General features: G+C 38.8%; 1 protein-coding gene across 1 annotated transcript; it reads right to left on the bottom strand.

The window, feature by feature from the left end:
• Positions 1–1,929: 1,929 nt before the first annotated feature.
• On the bottom strand, positions 1,930–14,244 carry ctdspla (CTD (carboxy-terminal domain, RNA polymerase II, polypeptide A) small phosphatase-like a; the record flags this gene model as incomplete). Its single annotated transcript, XM_015034765.1, has 6 exons — positions 1,930–2,573; positions 2,994–3,179; positions 3,255–3,347; positions 4,550–4,606; positions 8,720–8,821; positions 14,056–14,244. Coding segments are annotated over 6 exons (753 nt in total), but the record flags the coding sequence as incomplete, so codon positions are not given.
• Positions 14,245–15,558: the final 1,314 nt, after the last annotated feature.

Here is a 15,558-nt window from a genome sequence, read left to right as displayed (position 1 = left end):
AGTTGTAAAAAGTGTAATTATTTGTCTCGATTATTTTGTGAGATTTGTAATGAATGCTGTGTCTTAACATTAATCTTAAACAATACACAAAACACTGTAGACCTGAGGCAGCCAATCAAGATTTAGTAGTTTTAATTCATTCATAATTATAAATATTCACACATACACAATCCTTCCTCAAGGTAAACAGGCCTGCTTACTCTGAATACATGATGAATTATTTTAACATCTCATTTTTAAATGACTATGAATGTTTTTCTGTGTGTTGTCCAAATCTTGTTCCGTTAAATGTCCAGATTTTCATCTGGTTCTCTGTTTTTCTCCCGCAGACCAAACTCATCTGTATTAGATTAAAGGACAAATGTAATATTTTAGAACCCGAAAACTCCCAAATCCTGTAAGTAAAAAAAGCACCAACACGTCACAATAAACAAGTAACAAAGACGGACACAGAAAGATTCTTTGTAGGAAAAACTCTTTGAAACATAAAGGCAGAATCGACTTTTGCAAACACAAGATGTAGTGAGCAATCTTACCTCCCTGACCGATTTTCTACACAGGAAAGGTTTGGAAAAATGAAATTGGTGAACTGAGCATTTTTCTCCTAACCAGCTAAAAATAAAATCACCAAGTACGTTTTTTAGCAATCATTATAATGAATAAGTTTGTTGAAAGTGTAATGCTTTTCAGGTATGAAAATGTGTTAACTCTGAGTTTTTCTTTTGTTTTGTAACCTCTACCACACCCACTCTTTCCAAGTGTTCCTCCAGCGTGTTATCTCATAATTACCTGGACCAGTGACTTATTTTCAGTGTCTGAACCAAATGAGTAGCAGAAAGTATATCAGTTTTTTTGACATGTTTAAGCAGGAAGATTAGTTTTTTTGCACTAAAGGGACTTTTAATTATAAAGTACTGATGTGTTAATTAACATAAGAATAAAGATTCTGGTCAGAACTAAAGCAGAAATTTTGTTAATCAGTGTTTCAGTTGTTTTGTCATTTTGGGGAATTACATGAATACTGGACTCACCACTGATCAATTATGAATCTTTGGGTAGAGTGCCGGTCTGTTAGGTCTCTAACCTACTTTTTTCAGACATCATTTCTCTCAACTTCCTTTTCTTGATTGCATATATTGCTGTATAGATCTTCACCTTAAGAACCCACACTAGACTGCAAAATGTCATCGCTACTTTCATTCTGGGTGACCACTGTGTTATTCATTGATGCCTTGTTTGATGTTCTGTACATAAAATCATCACTCTCTGCTAGCCAGGAACCTTGTTTGGCTGACTTGTGATGCGTTTTTCACTCATATACTTAAAAACATATTACAGTTGTGAAAATTAATATAGCTACCATGAGTTACAAACTGTAAAAATTCTCATGTACCGTATAACTATCCAAATGAAGGTCTTTGTTGAGTTTTGCCAAAGTTCTTACGCTTTGATCACAAGCTGACGAGTGTGCAAATTTGCAACTTTATTTATGTCGTACAGTACAGTTTTAACAGCATTTCTTTACAATTCATCCAACACTCTTAGCCTCAATAAACATAGTTCAGTAAAACCTAAGCTAGATTTTTTTTTTTTTTTTTTTTTTCAAATTTCAGAAATGCAACATTTATCATTTGACAGTGGTCACAAATGTTGATTTATTTTTTTTTATCTTTCAAAAAATTAGGCAGGCTTTTTGTATGTTCCAGGGTCAGAAATTTACCGCCACTGTCAAGGATTAAATGTTATAATTAAGCCACGGATCACACTGAACTGTAAACGTCTTTGGCGAATTTGATAATTTAATGCTACTGATATCAAACACCCTACAGTAATCCAGGCTAGCTTTATAAACGCCAGACTTTTTTCCTTGTTTTTTTTTTTTTTTTACAAAGAATCATTTTCAGCTTCTGTTTTAGGATTTACAAATAACAATGTCTCTGGAGATCCCAACCCAATAACCCGAAACAACAAAATAAGCACAGTAATGAAGGCACTTCATTCTGTAAGAGAAGGTCAATCACAGTTGTTGGAACAAAAAACAAAAACACACAAAAGAAAATAAAGCTCACACAGTCTTGGAAAAAAAAACAACAAAATATGATCTGTGAATTTGATTGTTTTTAGTAACTAAAATATTACCTGACAGAATCTTGATAGAATAGTAAAACTGCCTCTCTCTGATAGAAAAATTATTTTCTGCATATCTTACTCATAGAAACATTTACTATATACATACAGTAATATAATCTTTTGTCAGTAGGAGTCCTGTAGAAAGAGTCCAGGAATCAACAGATGGCAAGAATCCACAGAGTCCTTTTCTCCAGATTAAAACCAGTTCGCCTTTAAATGCTCAGACTGGCCACCCTTTTGATTGGAGGACAGAAGCCGGGCTGCGGGACCGTGGCAGAGAGGTGAGACATCTACCTGATGGGGTGCTGCCTTTTCTGCTACCTGTTCCTCAAGGCCTGTAAGGGGCTGTAAACGTCCTCCTCTTTACTGAGACCCTCAAACAGGGGGATCAGATCCAACAGCTCTGTGTCTGTCATGTCATCAAACCAGGACTGCACCGGGACCTGAGGACAGAGCAGAGAACAGCTTTGATTTGAAAGTGAGCAAAGGGGAAGAAAAAAAAAAGAAAAAAGCTGAGAACAGCTTCTAAAGTCTTGCATTATGCGTGAGGAGCTGGTGTGAGTTTGGTGTTAATAATTAATGGGGAGAAAAACATCAAAGGCTGGAAGAGTTGCAGAAAGTTCTCCACGGAGGAGAAAAGTCTTAAATTTGACTAACAGGCTGAACACTGATGAAGAACACAAGACATTCTCACTTGTAGTATTTTAACCAAAGAAGAAAATTATGCAACCGTAAATAGGGTTAAGTTTGAATGAAAAGTGGACAGACAGATGGAAATTCTTCCTTTAGCCCAAAGATAATGTTTTGAACTATTGAAACTTGACCTCAAGTATGTTGGACTGCCCCAAAAAATAACGACTCACTGCATTTTCAGGATGGAAGATGTACGAGGCAGGCGAGTTGTCCACAATGATGACTTTCCGGAGCTCTCGGCCCAGCCGGCTGAGGTCTTTGACGTAATTTCCTCTGTGGAAAACACATGATTCCCTGAAGAGCCGAGCACGAAACACCCCCCACTGGTCCAGCAGGTCTGCCACGGGGTCAGCATACTAAACCAGACCCAAAAGGAAAGAGATTATTGACGCAGCAACGGGGAGCATTTACTGCGTCTCACGTGAACCGACCTTGGCTAAACTGGCAGTGAAGAGGACACATTCAAACAACTCCCCCATTTTCTGGAGGAATTCGTCCACATGAGGCCTCTTCAAAACGTACACCTAAGTGTGGATGTTTAAAAGAAAATTCATCGTTAGCAAGAAAACTGTTATTGTTCAACAATTAAACTGCCTAATTCCTCAGAGTCAAACCTATTTTCCCATAACAAAGATAACACGCCGGTCCTCAATCTGCACGAATAATACCTCTTAATGGCTTCCTCCAATCAACCCATTTGGACCAAATGCGTAAAAGCAAACATTTGTTCAATCAATTCACAAAGAGAACTAAGGCAGCCTGTGTTTGCTGTTCTTTTTGTCTGCGTCTAACATGCAATGTTTTACCACTGGCATCTGCACTAACAGCAGCATGCTGATAAAGCAAACAATAAAACTACAATGCAATTCATGTAGTAATTTTGCAAATGTTTTATTTGAAAGACAGGCCTATTCCCAAGCAGAAATCATATAAAATTAAGAACTAAAAGTCACTTTAAACAATTTAATAAAATGTCAGTCTTTTTTTTTTTAATACACTAAAATTAGAACAAAACTGGCATTGATTTGGTAAACACACTTTTCAAATCGGAAAGAACAGTTTGTAGGGATAAGGCGAGACACATATTTCAGATTGTGATCCTTTTGTTGTCACAGCATTCCCTCAAGCAAACCAAGAGTGCATTGCATGACATTTTACATTCATACCGTGTAAAAAAAAGACTTGGTAGCCCATATTTGTCCGGTCTGCTGTTCTCCTCAGGAAGTCTTTGTGGGTTAGTTGCTCCTGCCAAGTGCAAGTAATCACGGATAGGCTGAAGTAGATCCACAAAGCCTATCCTGGATTACTTGAACGAGGTTGCAGCTACGGTCCTGAGTCTTGTTCTTCCCTCTGAGGTCAACGGATGGCGCAAAAGGAGTCTCTTGGTTTACTTCACCCAATTGCTTTTATTGTGTGAAAAAATCCTGCATTTTCAATAGTGTCTTCAACAGGTTTGGGGACATTTAAAGCTAAAACAGCCAAGTCAGAATCCATTTTTCATGACAGTGAGCAAGAAGAGAAAAAAAAAAAAATCAAGCAAAAACTACTAAGAGGTTTGAAGTGGCTGGACTTTGATGCACGGTAGCTGTGAGATAACAGAGAATAATAAATATAGAAATGAATGAAACAGGTTTCCCAGGGGAGCCCTCATGAATTAAAACAGGCAGTATAAAGTTATTATATTTACGCCTACGTACAGAGGTCTTCAACATCACAGCGGCATTACCTGATGAACAGTGCCGTCGATCTCCACCGGGACGATAAAGTCTGCATTACTGATGGGCTGCGGGAAGACATAAAAAAGAAAGAAAAACAACGAGAGGACTCAAAACTTGTCACTTGTTTTGCTCATTTTAGCACAAGAAAAGACACCCACAGCCACACACCCACATCTTATTTTATGGAAGAAAAGAAGTAAAATAGCCCGGCAATGTGCCTCAGGCGAGTGATGACTCCAGTCATCATGTGGCTCCCTTTGCTCCAGCACTCTGCGAGCGTTAAATAAAAACCAGTACTCTGGAGAGGAACTTGGGAGCTGAAGAAATATGACAGATACGAAGGCGAACAGAAGAGCCGCTGTTTTCTCTGTGTGACTCGTGTCATTTTGAGAAGCGGGAGAAGGAAGAGGAGAAGGTACAGGAGGCAGAGGGAGACAGATACCAGAGGGGGCGTGGGAGGAAGACGAGCGGAGGACGTAAAGACAAGGATGAAAGGATTAGGTACGAGGCGCAGTCATTTTGGTAAGAAGAAAAAAAAAAGAGAAAAGAACGAGGTGACAGGTAAAAAAAAAAAGACATTTCTACATGTACTCAGGGGAGAAGAGCTGTAGCTGTCACCTATTTGGTTAAACACTTAATAAGAAGTTATATATTGTAGGGATAAATTGCTATAGCATCACACCAGGGTACAACTGAATACGCCTAACAAATCTGAATTACGATCATAAAAGTGTCAGTGTTGGTTTTCACCAATCTAGAAAACAAATTTGTTGCTTTAGCACGAGCTAACCAGCCAGCTTTGACTAAATACGGTGAAACATACCAGCTAGCTTAAACTTTCAACTGAAACGACTGATGACGGCCACCTCAGTGTTGTTGGAGGACAGTAAAAATTGTTCGTACACATGATTTTAATCTCAGAAATTTCCCACAAGTTATCCTAAACATTAAGTCTTGCGGCGTTATCTCTTTCACTGATTACTTAGCGCGAGGACAGATGAATGCTTTTTCTGGCTTTTCAGGACTTCTGGCAGGCAGAGAACATAAAAAGCGTCATGTGAGCTGCTGGCGTTATGAAAGAAACAAGAGCAACTCCTTTGATGTTTCACCCCATTTGGACCTCGGCAAAGTGAAAAATGAAACAGAAAGAGTAGAAAGAAAATGTGAAAATAAGTTTCTTTACTGTGCTTCAGGTAAGACTCGTACACAAGCGCTGCAAAGCCACAGTGCTTTACAAGAATTACTTATTTCCTGTTGATTGCTTGTACATCCGTCTGCTATTCTTCTCATTCTCAGGTTTTTCAGGTAAAGCAAGTTTTATGGAACACTAGAGAAACTCCAAAGCCTGAATGTATCCTCACACTTTGTAAAGTTGGTATCTCTACCGGCCTTCAGGCATAAGAAATGTCAGGTTAGAAGCAACGGTTACATGCCATCCAGCAGAGGGGGTGTTTGCTTCAGAAATGATAAGCACTCTTTAACTTCTCACATCATAAATAAAAGCCCTCCGGTATTATCATTGCATATACTTTATATGATGTCAGATTTCAAAAGTAACTCAAATTAAATACTGCGTGTTTTTCTTTTCCCCTAAATCTATTATGCAGTTTCAGTAAAATAAACTGCGTATAAGCTGTGAGCAGAGCTAATAGGCTTTAACATCTACTAAAATACAATTTCTATGACTTCAACCTTTAAAAAGGAAAACAAAGGAAGGTGGGGTAGGGATCACAAAAGCTCTCCGCTCCTTTGGTTATTGCTCTTCTGCTGAATTGCTCCATAATCGGAAGACTGCGCATTCAACAGCTGCTCATCGCCCTGCTTCTGTCGTGGACAAGAGGCTGGGACGCATGAAAGAGAAGGTTGAAGTGTGCGTAAGACAGGAAGTAGGTCTAGATTAAGTAACGGAGAAAGGAGAGCGCTTAAATAACTCAACCTTAAGGAGTTTAGAGTGGAAGGTTTTTTGGTTTTTGACATATTTCATATCGGGAAATAAATGTTAGGAAGACATGCTCAAGATCGATTAGGCTGCATCACAGGAAGGCCAAGATCTGACCTTCATCTGTCTGAAATCTTTCCATCAAAGATTTTAAATACACACACACATACACACACGTACATTTATATAGTGAAAATCAAAACCTAAATCCAGATGAGAATTTGTGGCAAGACTGAAAACAATCAACACACTGAAAACAGTCAAAACTCTGATTGTACCTTAGCCGGCCGAAAACATGTTAATGCCTTCAACATCACACAGTTAATCATATTAAAACATAACTTTCAAGTTTGGTTGTAATATCACATAAAATCAATTACTGCATAAAAGCAACCAACTTTAGCCACAAAGTAAAAAAAATAAAATAAAATAATAATAATAATAACAGCACATGTTCAAATAAGTAGAATAAATGTCATTTGTTATTATGTAAATAATCCTTTCTGCTGCTTTGACATGTCTAGCACACACTTTATCTAATCCTGGAACAGGCCTGGGAATTATCCCCTCATCCATAACATGTGGGATAAAGCAGAAACTGCGGCGTGTTACGTAATGTTGCTTTTTTAGTCTATGTCCATCTGTGCATCATCTGTGTCCCCCGTTGTTTTCTTTTTTTTTCCTGCATTCATTGTTCAGTTCCAGAGCTTCAGAAAGAATGTGCATAATATTTTTGAATCATTATCACATCTGAACAGGAAACTTGGAGGAAATCCTGCGCAGGCCGAGAACGGAACCGAAAATGCTGCGAATGTGTCGTTTTATTTTATGTTGTTCTGTTTCCTCACAATCAACTGATTTCCATCCACCGCCCTGTCTGCTCCCAGCACATGTGGCATACTAATCTCTAAAGCGATCTAATTTTCCATGGATCCCAGCTCTTCAGAATGCGAGAGTGACTCGTTTTGACAAAGACGGAGAAAATGTATTCAAACTCGCACCGGATTTCTGGGAAATCCATGCCACAGCCATTCAATGCAACAGTACACTGTACAGGACACACCCTTGCGTCTGAGAGAGCACATGTGTTTGTGGCATATGATCGCCATGGGTGTGTGCGTGCATATTTTTTTTTTTTTTACATTTCACAGCAAATGTGGAATTCGGCTTGTAGTCACGAAGCAAAAACGAGTTAACTTCTTCACTTCTGAACGAAGCTACAACAAAGAGTCGTCACTCGGGGCTATTCAGATCTACTGCAATTTGACTTGAGGGATTTTTTTTTTTTTTTGTTAAAAGAAAATATAGCCAGGTATAATAAGAACAGCCCAGACTGAGGCAGAGCGGTGCTGAAATAGGTCACCAGGTTGGGCAGGTGTGTAAAATAGCTTTCATGCAGAAAGGAAGGAGCTTCAAAAAGCAGGATCATTGAAAATGTATTTATTCTAATGTACAGCCTACACTCGAGAGCTAAAAACGTCTGCGCACCTGTCTAACGACATGAGCAACAAAAAGGATGACACAAAGGTTCTCAGTGAAGAGGTGTGCCTAAATATTGAACAGATAATATATATTAATCTATATATCATATCTGGCAGTCTGATCCTCCACTCAAGGTCTACGGGGACATTGCGCCAGATTTATGATGCACTAAAGTGACTTTTCTACTCTGCATGCTATCAGTCACTCAGACACAGAGCCCTGCGTGGCCAAGCAGTACGAAGAAAACGGAGCTCACACAAAGTTGTATCACATACGCTTGCCTTTTATGCAGCAGGTGTTGTGACGTGCCTTCGGTGAGTGTGTGAAGCAACAGACAACCCAACAGCACAAAAATGAAATGAAATGAGAGTTTAAGGACAAATTGCTACAATATCAAGTAACATTGGACGTCAAATATAAACTACTACTGGGAATTAGCCCAATTAGATACTAAATAAATATAACTGTTAGGCTACAGAAAACCTTCGGATAGCGAGATCCAAAAATAACTGGAAGACATTTAATTTACAATTAGAAATGAACAAAAAGTAAGTTAAAAAGTCGGTTTATGTAAAAAAATAAAATAAAATAAAAAATCTGTCAGCTACTGTGTAAAAGTGAATTTTTTGTACGCATGACCATATTATGTATTTTTCCTTGAGAAACTTTTAAACAGCTATTCCACTAGTGTGATTGATTGATGGATGGATGGATGGATGGATGGATGGATGGATGGATGGATGGATGGATGAGGTACCTTAAAGGAGCTATGCACAAGGGTTTCATCCAGGTCGATCACCACACAGTTCTTGCCATAGTCGGCTATGCTGACCTCAGGCAGGAGGAACTTGGCTGGAGGCTGCAGAGAAAACACAGACAGGTTACACCGGCATGCATACTATATTTAGTGGTCAAGGGTAGGACAAACTGTCACGGCATGTGATACCAACTCAAACATTTTCACAATTAAAGTTGGAAAAGATTGTGATTCTTTCGGTAAATAAAATGCCTAAAACATGAACAGGTTTTAATAAACACAAGGACAGCTTTATTTTTTACTTATTTATCTGTAGGAGCTTCAGATTAAAAAATACAGCAACAACCTTGATATGATACGTGATTACTTGCCGCCGTTTTGGCAACAAATCGAACAGAAATGATTCTATGGACTGTGGGGTCTGCCTCCATGACTTGAGCGTGGATTACTTTACACTGACTGAGGTCAGTCAAAGGTTTCATCGATGCTGTAAATTATTTCAGTGCTGATTGAATTGTCTTATTGTTAGGAGGACATACTGTCAAAATAAGAAATTCAAATTCAATCTTCAGTGTTGTCACACACAAAAAAGTATCATTTATTTAAAAATGTATTTTAAGATCATTTTTTGTGTAGTGTTATCCAGGTCAGGTTTTGTCTGTCTAAATACTCAGTTGGAATTATTAATACAGATAATTAGCCCTTTAATTTAGAGCAGGAGGCCGACTTCAGTGTTTTTAGCCAGAAGCGACGTCGGCCCACTAATCCAACCCTTATTTTCTAACTGTGCAAAACGACGGGATGGTGCCCACTTCTCTCTGACTGGACATGCAAACCTCCGTGGCCCCATGGCGGCACAGCGACCGGAGTGGGGATTCAAATCGCTCTTCTCAAGAACGACTCCTGGTGCTGCGTTCAGGGTCACGGGAAGGGAGGAATGATTCTGTCCTTTGCCAAAGCCTGGGGTTACACATAGGCACAAGGCAGATGGTTCAGCCACAGGGGGCACACACTCACATCGGTGCTCTTATTCACACAAACTATCCACACACACACACCCAGACTGTACAGAGGTGAAGATCAAGGACTCTTTCAATCCACAAACACATTCCCACAAGTGAGCTGCCACTCATTGTGCCAGGCATTTCCTGCGTGTCCCTGTGTTTAAGCCTGCTTTTCCATGGCAGACTGTGTTTATCATGTCTTATCACAGGATGTATTGCAGGAAGAATTCCCTCTGAGCAAGGACACTGAATGACACCCAGTATGCCAGTGATTTATTGCATTTACTCTTGCCAGCTGAGCTGCTTAAGTTAAGAAAGACCGACTTCACATTTTCACCAGGCGGATGCGATAATCTTTTCCGCAAGATCAAGCCAGAAGATACACAGTGATGACCAAAGCATAACATGCTGACCGGACGGAAACACTAAATAAGAGCAAAACAGACCCTTTTTTTTATAAGCATGTAAATGTATAAGTGAAATAACAATGTGTCTCATAATGCTTTCAAACAGCAATTAAATATTGTTTGCTCTGGTGGCCAGTTTTAAAATTGTGCTTAGTTTCTATTACTTTATCAAGATTAAAAGAGCTGTATGTTGTCAGTCAGTTGTGTATGATGGCAAAATAAGAAATATTCCCCTACCTATCATTTTTGGAGGTAATGCAGCCTTTTAGACACTGCTGCAGGCTTGGCACCTGGCTATTTAACACATCTGATTTATTGGCTAACATCATCTTGCCTCCAGCCTCATAATTTTACTTTAAAAAGAGTGGAAAGGCAAAACAAGGAGATAAAAATCTGTGTGCTCAGTAAAAAATACCTAAGAACTACCATTGCATTCAAAATCTATACTAAATTTATTGGGAACTCTACAAAAATTTGAACCTTCAAACTTAAAACATCTGAAGCTGACACCAATATTGCAACCATAGAACCGATATAGGATTTAAAACCATTAATATTATAAATAAACTTATCAGCTACACAGGAAATTAACGATAAACAAGCCATATCATTTTACCAGCAGTTTGTAGTATTTCTTAAATAACAGCAGTTCAAATGTGCACCTTTAATTTTTTTTTTTTCATTTTAATACAGAATAAGTGTTAAAACATGATGTCAGAATATGACACAGTACCAGATCTCATCCTGTAAGACCTGACAATTATCATGTGACACCCATCAAAATGATTGTCACATAAACTAAGACTAATGAATATGTTAAAATTATCACTGCCTAGTTAGTTTAAATTTTTTTTTATGTACGCAAAAATAAATCAGCAAAATGAACTTTAATGATCAGTTATCATTTACTTAAGAAGTGCCATATAGGGTTGAATTTTAAAATAATTAAAGAAATATATGCTTTGAAATGCCAGAGTAACTTTTTGTATAACAAGTCTGTTTGAAGCCTTGGGAGTGTGGTCTCACGCTGCACATAAAGTTTTTGCGACTTTTGATACAGACCTGACCTGTCTACCCAGGCTTGAGTTATACAAGTCACCGCTCAGAATAGTTGACTCTGCTCACGTCCTCCTGGCAACACAAAGAGCAGCCCTCAACGCCGTATGCATTTCCTGCTATTGAAGGGAGCCGTCTGCTGGGTGGTTCAATTTAAAGCTTGGCTGCAGACGTCGGGATGTTGCGAGTGTGAATATTCGAAATTACAGTAAACCACAGGAATCTTAACACATTCCAAAATAGCTAAGTGAAATGCAGCATCAGTACCGACTTCCAATACCCAATCTAAACAAGGTGGAGGCATCCATTTGTTGACTTGCTCTCTTTAAAACACAGGTTAAAAACACAGGAATTGAAAAGTTGACAATGGCACATAAGGTAACACCATACATCAATTGCATTTTTCTGGATTTTAGCAGTTACTTTGCCTAAATTTAAAAGACTGGTCACTGGTTACTTGTCCAGTACTCAAAGGTTACTTTCTGGAATGTATCTCGTAGTATCCCGAACTATTTACAAGTCACTCTTCCAGGAAAGGGTTACTCACTTTCCTGAACGTACTTTCATGAAAATTTAAAGAACTTAGCCAACACATTCCCAGAACTTACCATTTACTTACTGAAAATTTGAGTTCTTTTATCCTGAACTTCCACAATGTTCCTGTATGTTGCAGAAAACCTATTATGTTTCAGGAAAGTAACTAGTAAGTACCAAAAAATGTTCCAGAAGAAACTTAGTAACCTAAAATAAAAAAAATAAAAAATAAATCTATCAATTAGATCCAGGAAAATGCATTTCAAGCTCCAGTAAAGTAACCAGTAAGTTCCATGAAAGTTCCAAGAAAGCAACTGGTAGGTTCTGGTAAGTACCAGATAAGATGTGTTTTGAAGTTGCTTCTACATTCTGGTGAAGCCCCTGATAAGTTCCAAGAAAGTAATCTGTAAGTCCCAGGAAAGTATCTGATAAGTGTGAGAAAGTTCCACAATTTCTGCGAAGTAATTTCTAGGTTTAGGGAACACTTGTAAGTTTCAGGAAAGTAACCAGTAAGTTCCATAAAAGTTAACTGGAAGTACCTGATAAATCCCTAAAAGTAACATCTAAGTTTGAGTAAAGCACTCAGTAATTTCCAGAAAGGTAAACAGTAAGAGATATGAAAGTTTGAGGAAAGTACCTTGTAAGTTACAGAAAGTTTCAAGAAATGTTTTGCAAAGCAAGCTCTAAGTTCTGGAAAACTAGTGAACTCTTCTATGAAAGTTCCAGGAAAGTATATGGCAGGTTCTGAACAATAACCACGAGATTCTGGGGAAGTAGAGTGTGTATTATGTAGTGTTGCCTGAAGGGATAATTGGTGAATCTGAAAAAATATTTTTAAATTTTAATGATTGGAGAGTTAAAAGCACTAAAGAATTGGAAGGCACATAACCTCATGAACTGTGGAAAATCGAGAATATTTCATCGACCGGGAATGAAAAATCACCTTGATGTCAGCAGCTGCATGAATGATGAAGCACCTCAAGCATAGGGAGAAGGTTAGTGTGATGAAGCGTGATGGAGAAGAAATGAAATACAATCATACATACACTGAGTATTGGGATGACCTGGACCTCGTCATACTGGAGGATATAAGCGGAGAAAGAAAAAAACAGACACCGAGAGAGATGGCGTGGAAAAAACATAAAAAAGAAGAATATGGAAGGAAATGAAAAACAGCCGAAAGTACAAGTCTACAGCAATACATTAGCCAGCAAATGGAAAAGTTGGGAAAGACAGAAGAGGTGGACGTGTAGCACAAACATTACGGGAAAGTGAAAACAACTTACAGAAAAAGAAAACAAACAGAGCTGCCATAGTAACAAAATTCATCTGGTTAGAAATCCAGCAACACCACACTACTGGGAGGGAACTGTGGGCGCAGACCCAGTCTGAAAATCAGTCTCTCTGAAACAGTGTTTTTGGGGAAAGATCTCTAAGATCACGCTAAATGGACGGGAACAGATTTATTGCACAGCGATGTGGAGCAGGTTAGCTTTGACAACATGAATAGTGACCTGTAAAGGACAACAGATTTCTCCCCTCAGTGTGAGACATTTACAGATAAACAAGAATGAACGTGTGACGATTCCGATTCCATTTTTAGCCCGATGTACCTGCGTTTGGCAGCAGAAGACTGTTTGTGGAGGAGCTTCGGGGTTTGGCGCCTTTTTCCACAGCCAGAGAGTTTCTCTTCACACTTTGTCACTACACTGGTCGGAGTGTACCAGAGGAGAGAGGGGGGAGGCGCTGGTGCCAAGCAATCCATCATACCGGACATGCACAAGGCCAACTTTATGGGGATTAGAGAGGCTCTGGTGTGATTGCATGTCTGTGTGCACACGTGTGTTGCCAATGGCAGGACGTGTTGCTCCCTGATGTCCGACCACGAGCGAGCAAGTGTGTGTGTGTGTGCGTGTGTGTGTGTGTTTTTAGGGGCTTCTGCGTGTGCTCGGTGCGCTGTGTGTGTTACTTTGTGCGCGATTAGGTGCTCAGGCAGATATCGAAGAATGCATGATGGGAAGCCAGCCCGTATTTTTTAAGCAGCGGATGGTAAACAACCTCTGGGTTCAACGGGTTTGAAGCAGCTGGAAAAATTTGCAGAGAGACAGCTCAGAGAGGCAGCAGAGCGCCTCTGCCCGAAGCCCCAGCGAGAGAAGGCAAACTCCAACAAACTTTTTGTAACAAAACCAAACAAAAGTCATTCGGCTCCACAGTTAAACTCGGACTCCTGTCACAAAACATTAACTAATTCGCCGAAGGTCTGTTTGGTCTTCTGAATGTTAATGGTATGTAATTTGGACCCTGGCCAACAATAAAAGAAAAACATGAGTTTTACCTTAGGAGGACTGCCATTCTCCTCTGGAGGAGGGGGCAGAGAAAGTGTCTTGTTGTTGGCGGGTGGTGGCTCCACATGGTAGTCATTGTAGTTGCGGAAGCAGCAAAAGAAAGGGCTAAAAATGCTCCTACTTCGGTGCTTCTTTAGGCTGCTGTTGGACTGGGAGACTGGAAGAGACGACCACAGAGAGAAACAACACCGTTAATCAGACCGCTATCACTCTACATACAGTTTATCTGAGACAACTGCGAAAGAATGAAGTATGTAAGAACACTAGAAAAACAGAGTCAGAATATAGTTTGATCAGTTTAGTCTGGAAACAATGTGGTGTAAATATTTTTTTTTAACCTTTCTGTCCAATCTAATGTAATGTGGAAAAAGTATTTTTTCATGTTTGTCTGTAAGGATAATGTTCGTTTTCTGCAACACCTACTGAACACTTTCCACAAAAATGTACTTGTGTGAGTCAGCAGAATATTTGCCCAAAAGATCTGGGGATTATCCCAAAGCTTCATTTGGTGAATGTGAAAAGGGCTTTGAATTATTTTTGGTCAGAAATTATTTTTCACCTGGAATTTACCATTTCTGCCTGGTCTCTTTCCAACTTTTGAACCATGAACTCTGATCTAAACTGAGGAAAGTGAGGTCTAACACTTTATAACTTTTTTTTATAACTTCTTGGATGAGTAGTTGATTTACGGTAGTAGTAATTTTGGTTGACTAATCTCTCTTAGGAGAGTTTCTGACCCATGTTTTCTCAATTTTTCCGATAAAGGTTCTTAGTTTAGTTTGCTGGACTCCCAAAGCCTAAGAACTGTCTATCACTTCCAGACTGATAAAGGCCAGTAATTGTAAATTTCTTTAGCTTATGGCACAATCTTTTGTTTTTTAAATCTTTTACTCCATGTAGATAGGTTCTCCTTTATTGTGATTTCTTGATTCTGCGGGTTTGACAGTCATCAAGTCTGAAAGTGGCTAGAGTAATTGAAATGAAAAATGTGGTCAACAGTTAATTTATAATTTAATTCATAGGTGGATCTATATTTTTAAAAGTGGGCCACGTTGCTTTGGACAGCCACCTAGCCTTATAAATAAAGCCTAATTTAACAATGTTTTATATCTCTTTGTGTTTTGTTTGACATATTAAAAATTGATTATGTAAAACATTCGAGTGTGACAAAAAAAATGCCATAAATAAGGGTTAACACAAGAAAATGGTCAGTGATATTTCTATGTGACGCAAACAGAACGCCCTGTGGCCATTTGTGAGCACCAGTTGCTCAATGATTTTAGACAAAGCATGGAAGTTGTTTTAATAAATCTAATCACACAATATTAAAGCAGCTGCTCTAAGCTTGTCAATTTTTCTTTTTCTGAAAATTTAAGGATTATTTCATCTCACCTTGCGTGCCCAAACCCTTCAACGTTTAAGTAAAATACATGGTGAAAACAGCAAATGGAGATGCAATAATCAAATTATGAATAGACCCACAACTGTCCTCT

The sequence above is a fragment of the Poecilia latipinna genome, unplaced genomic scaffold (assembly GCF_001443285.1).
Source record: "Poecilia latipinna isolate Pla-1442-1.1 unplaced genomic scaffold, P_latipinna-1.0 Scaffold311, whole genome shotgun sequence".
Lineage (NCBI taxonomy): Eukaryota > Metazoa > Chordata > Actinopteri > Cyprinodontiformes > Poeciliidae > Poecilia > Poecilia latipinna.
The sequence above is the reverse complement of the archived record's forward strand: the minus strand, read 5'-3'. Positions and strand labels throughout refer to the sequence as shown.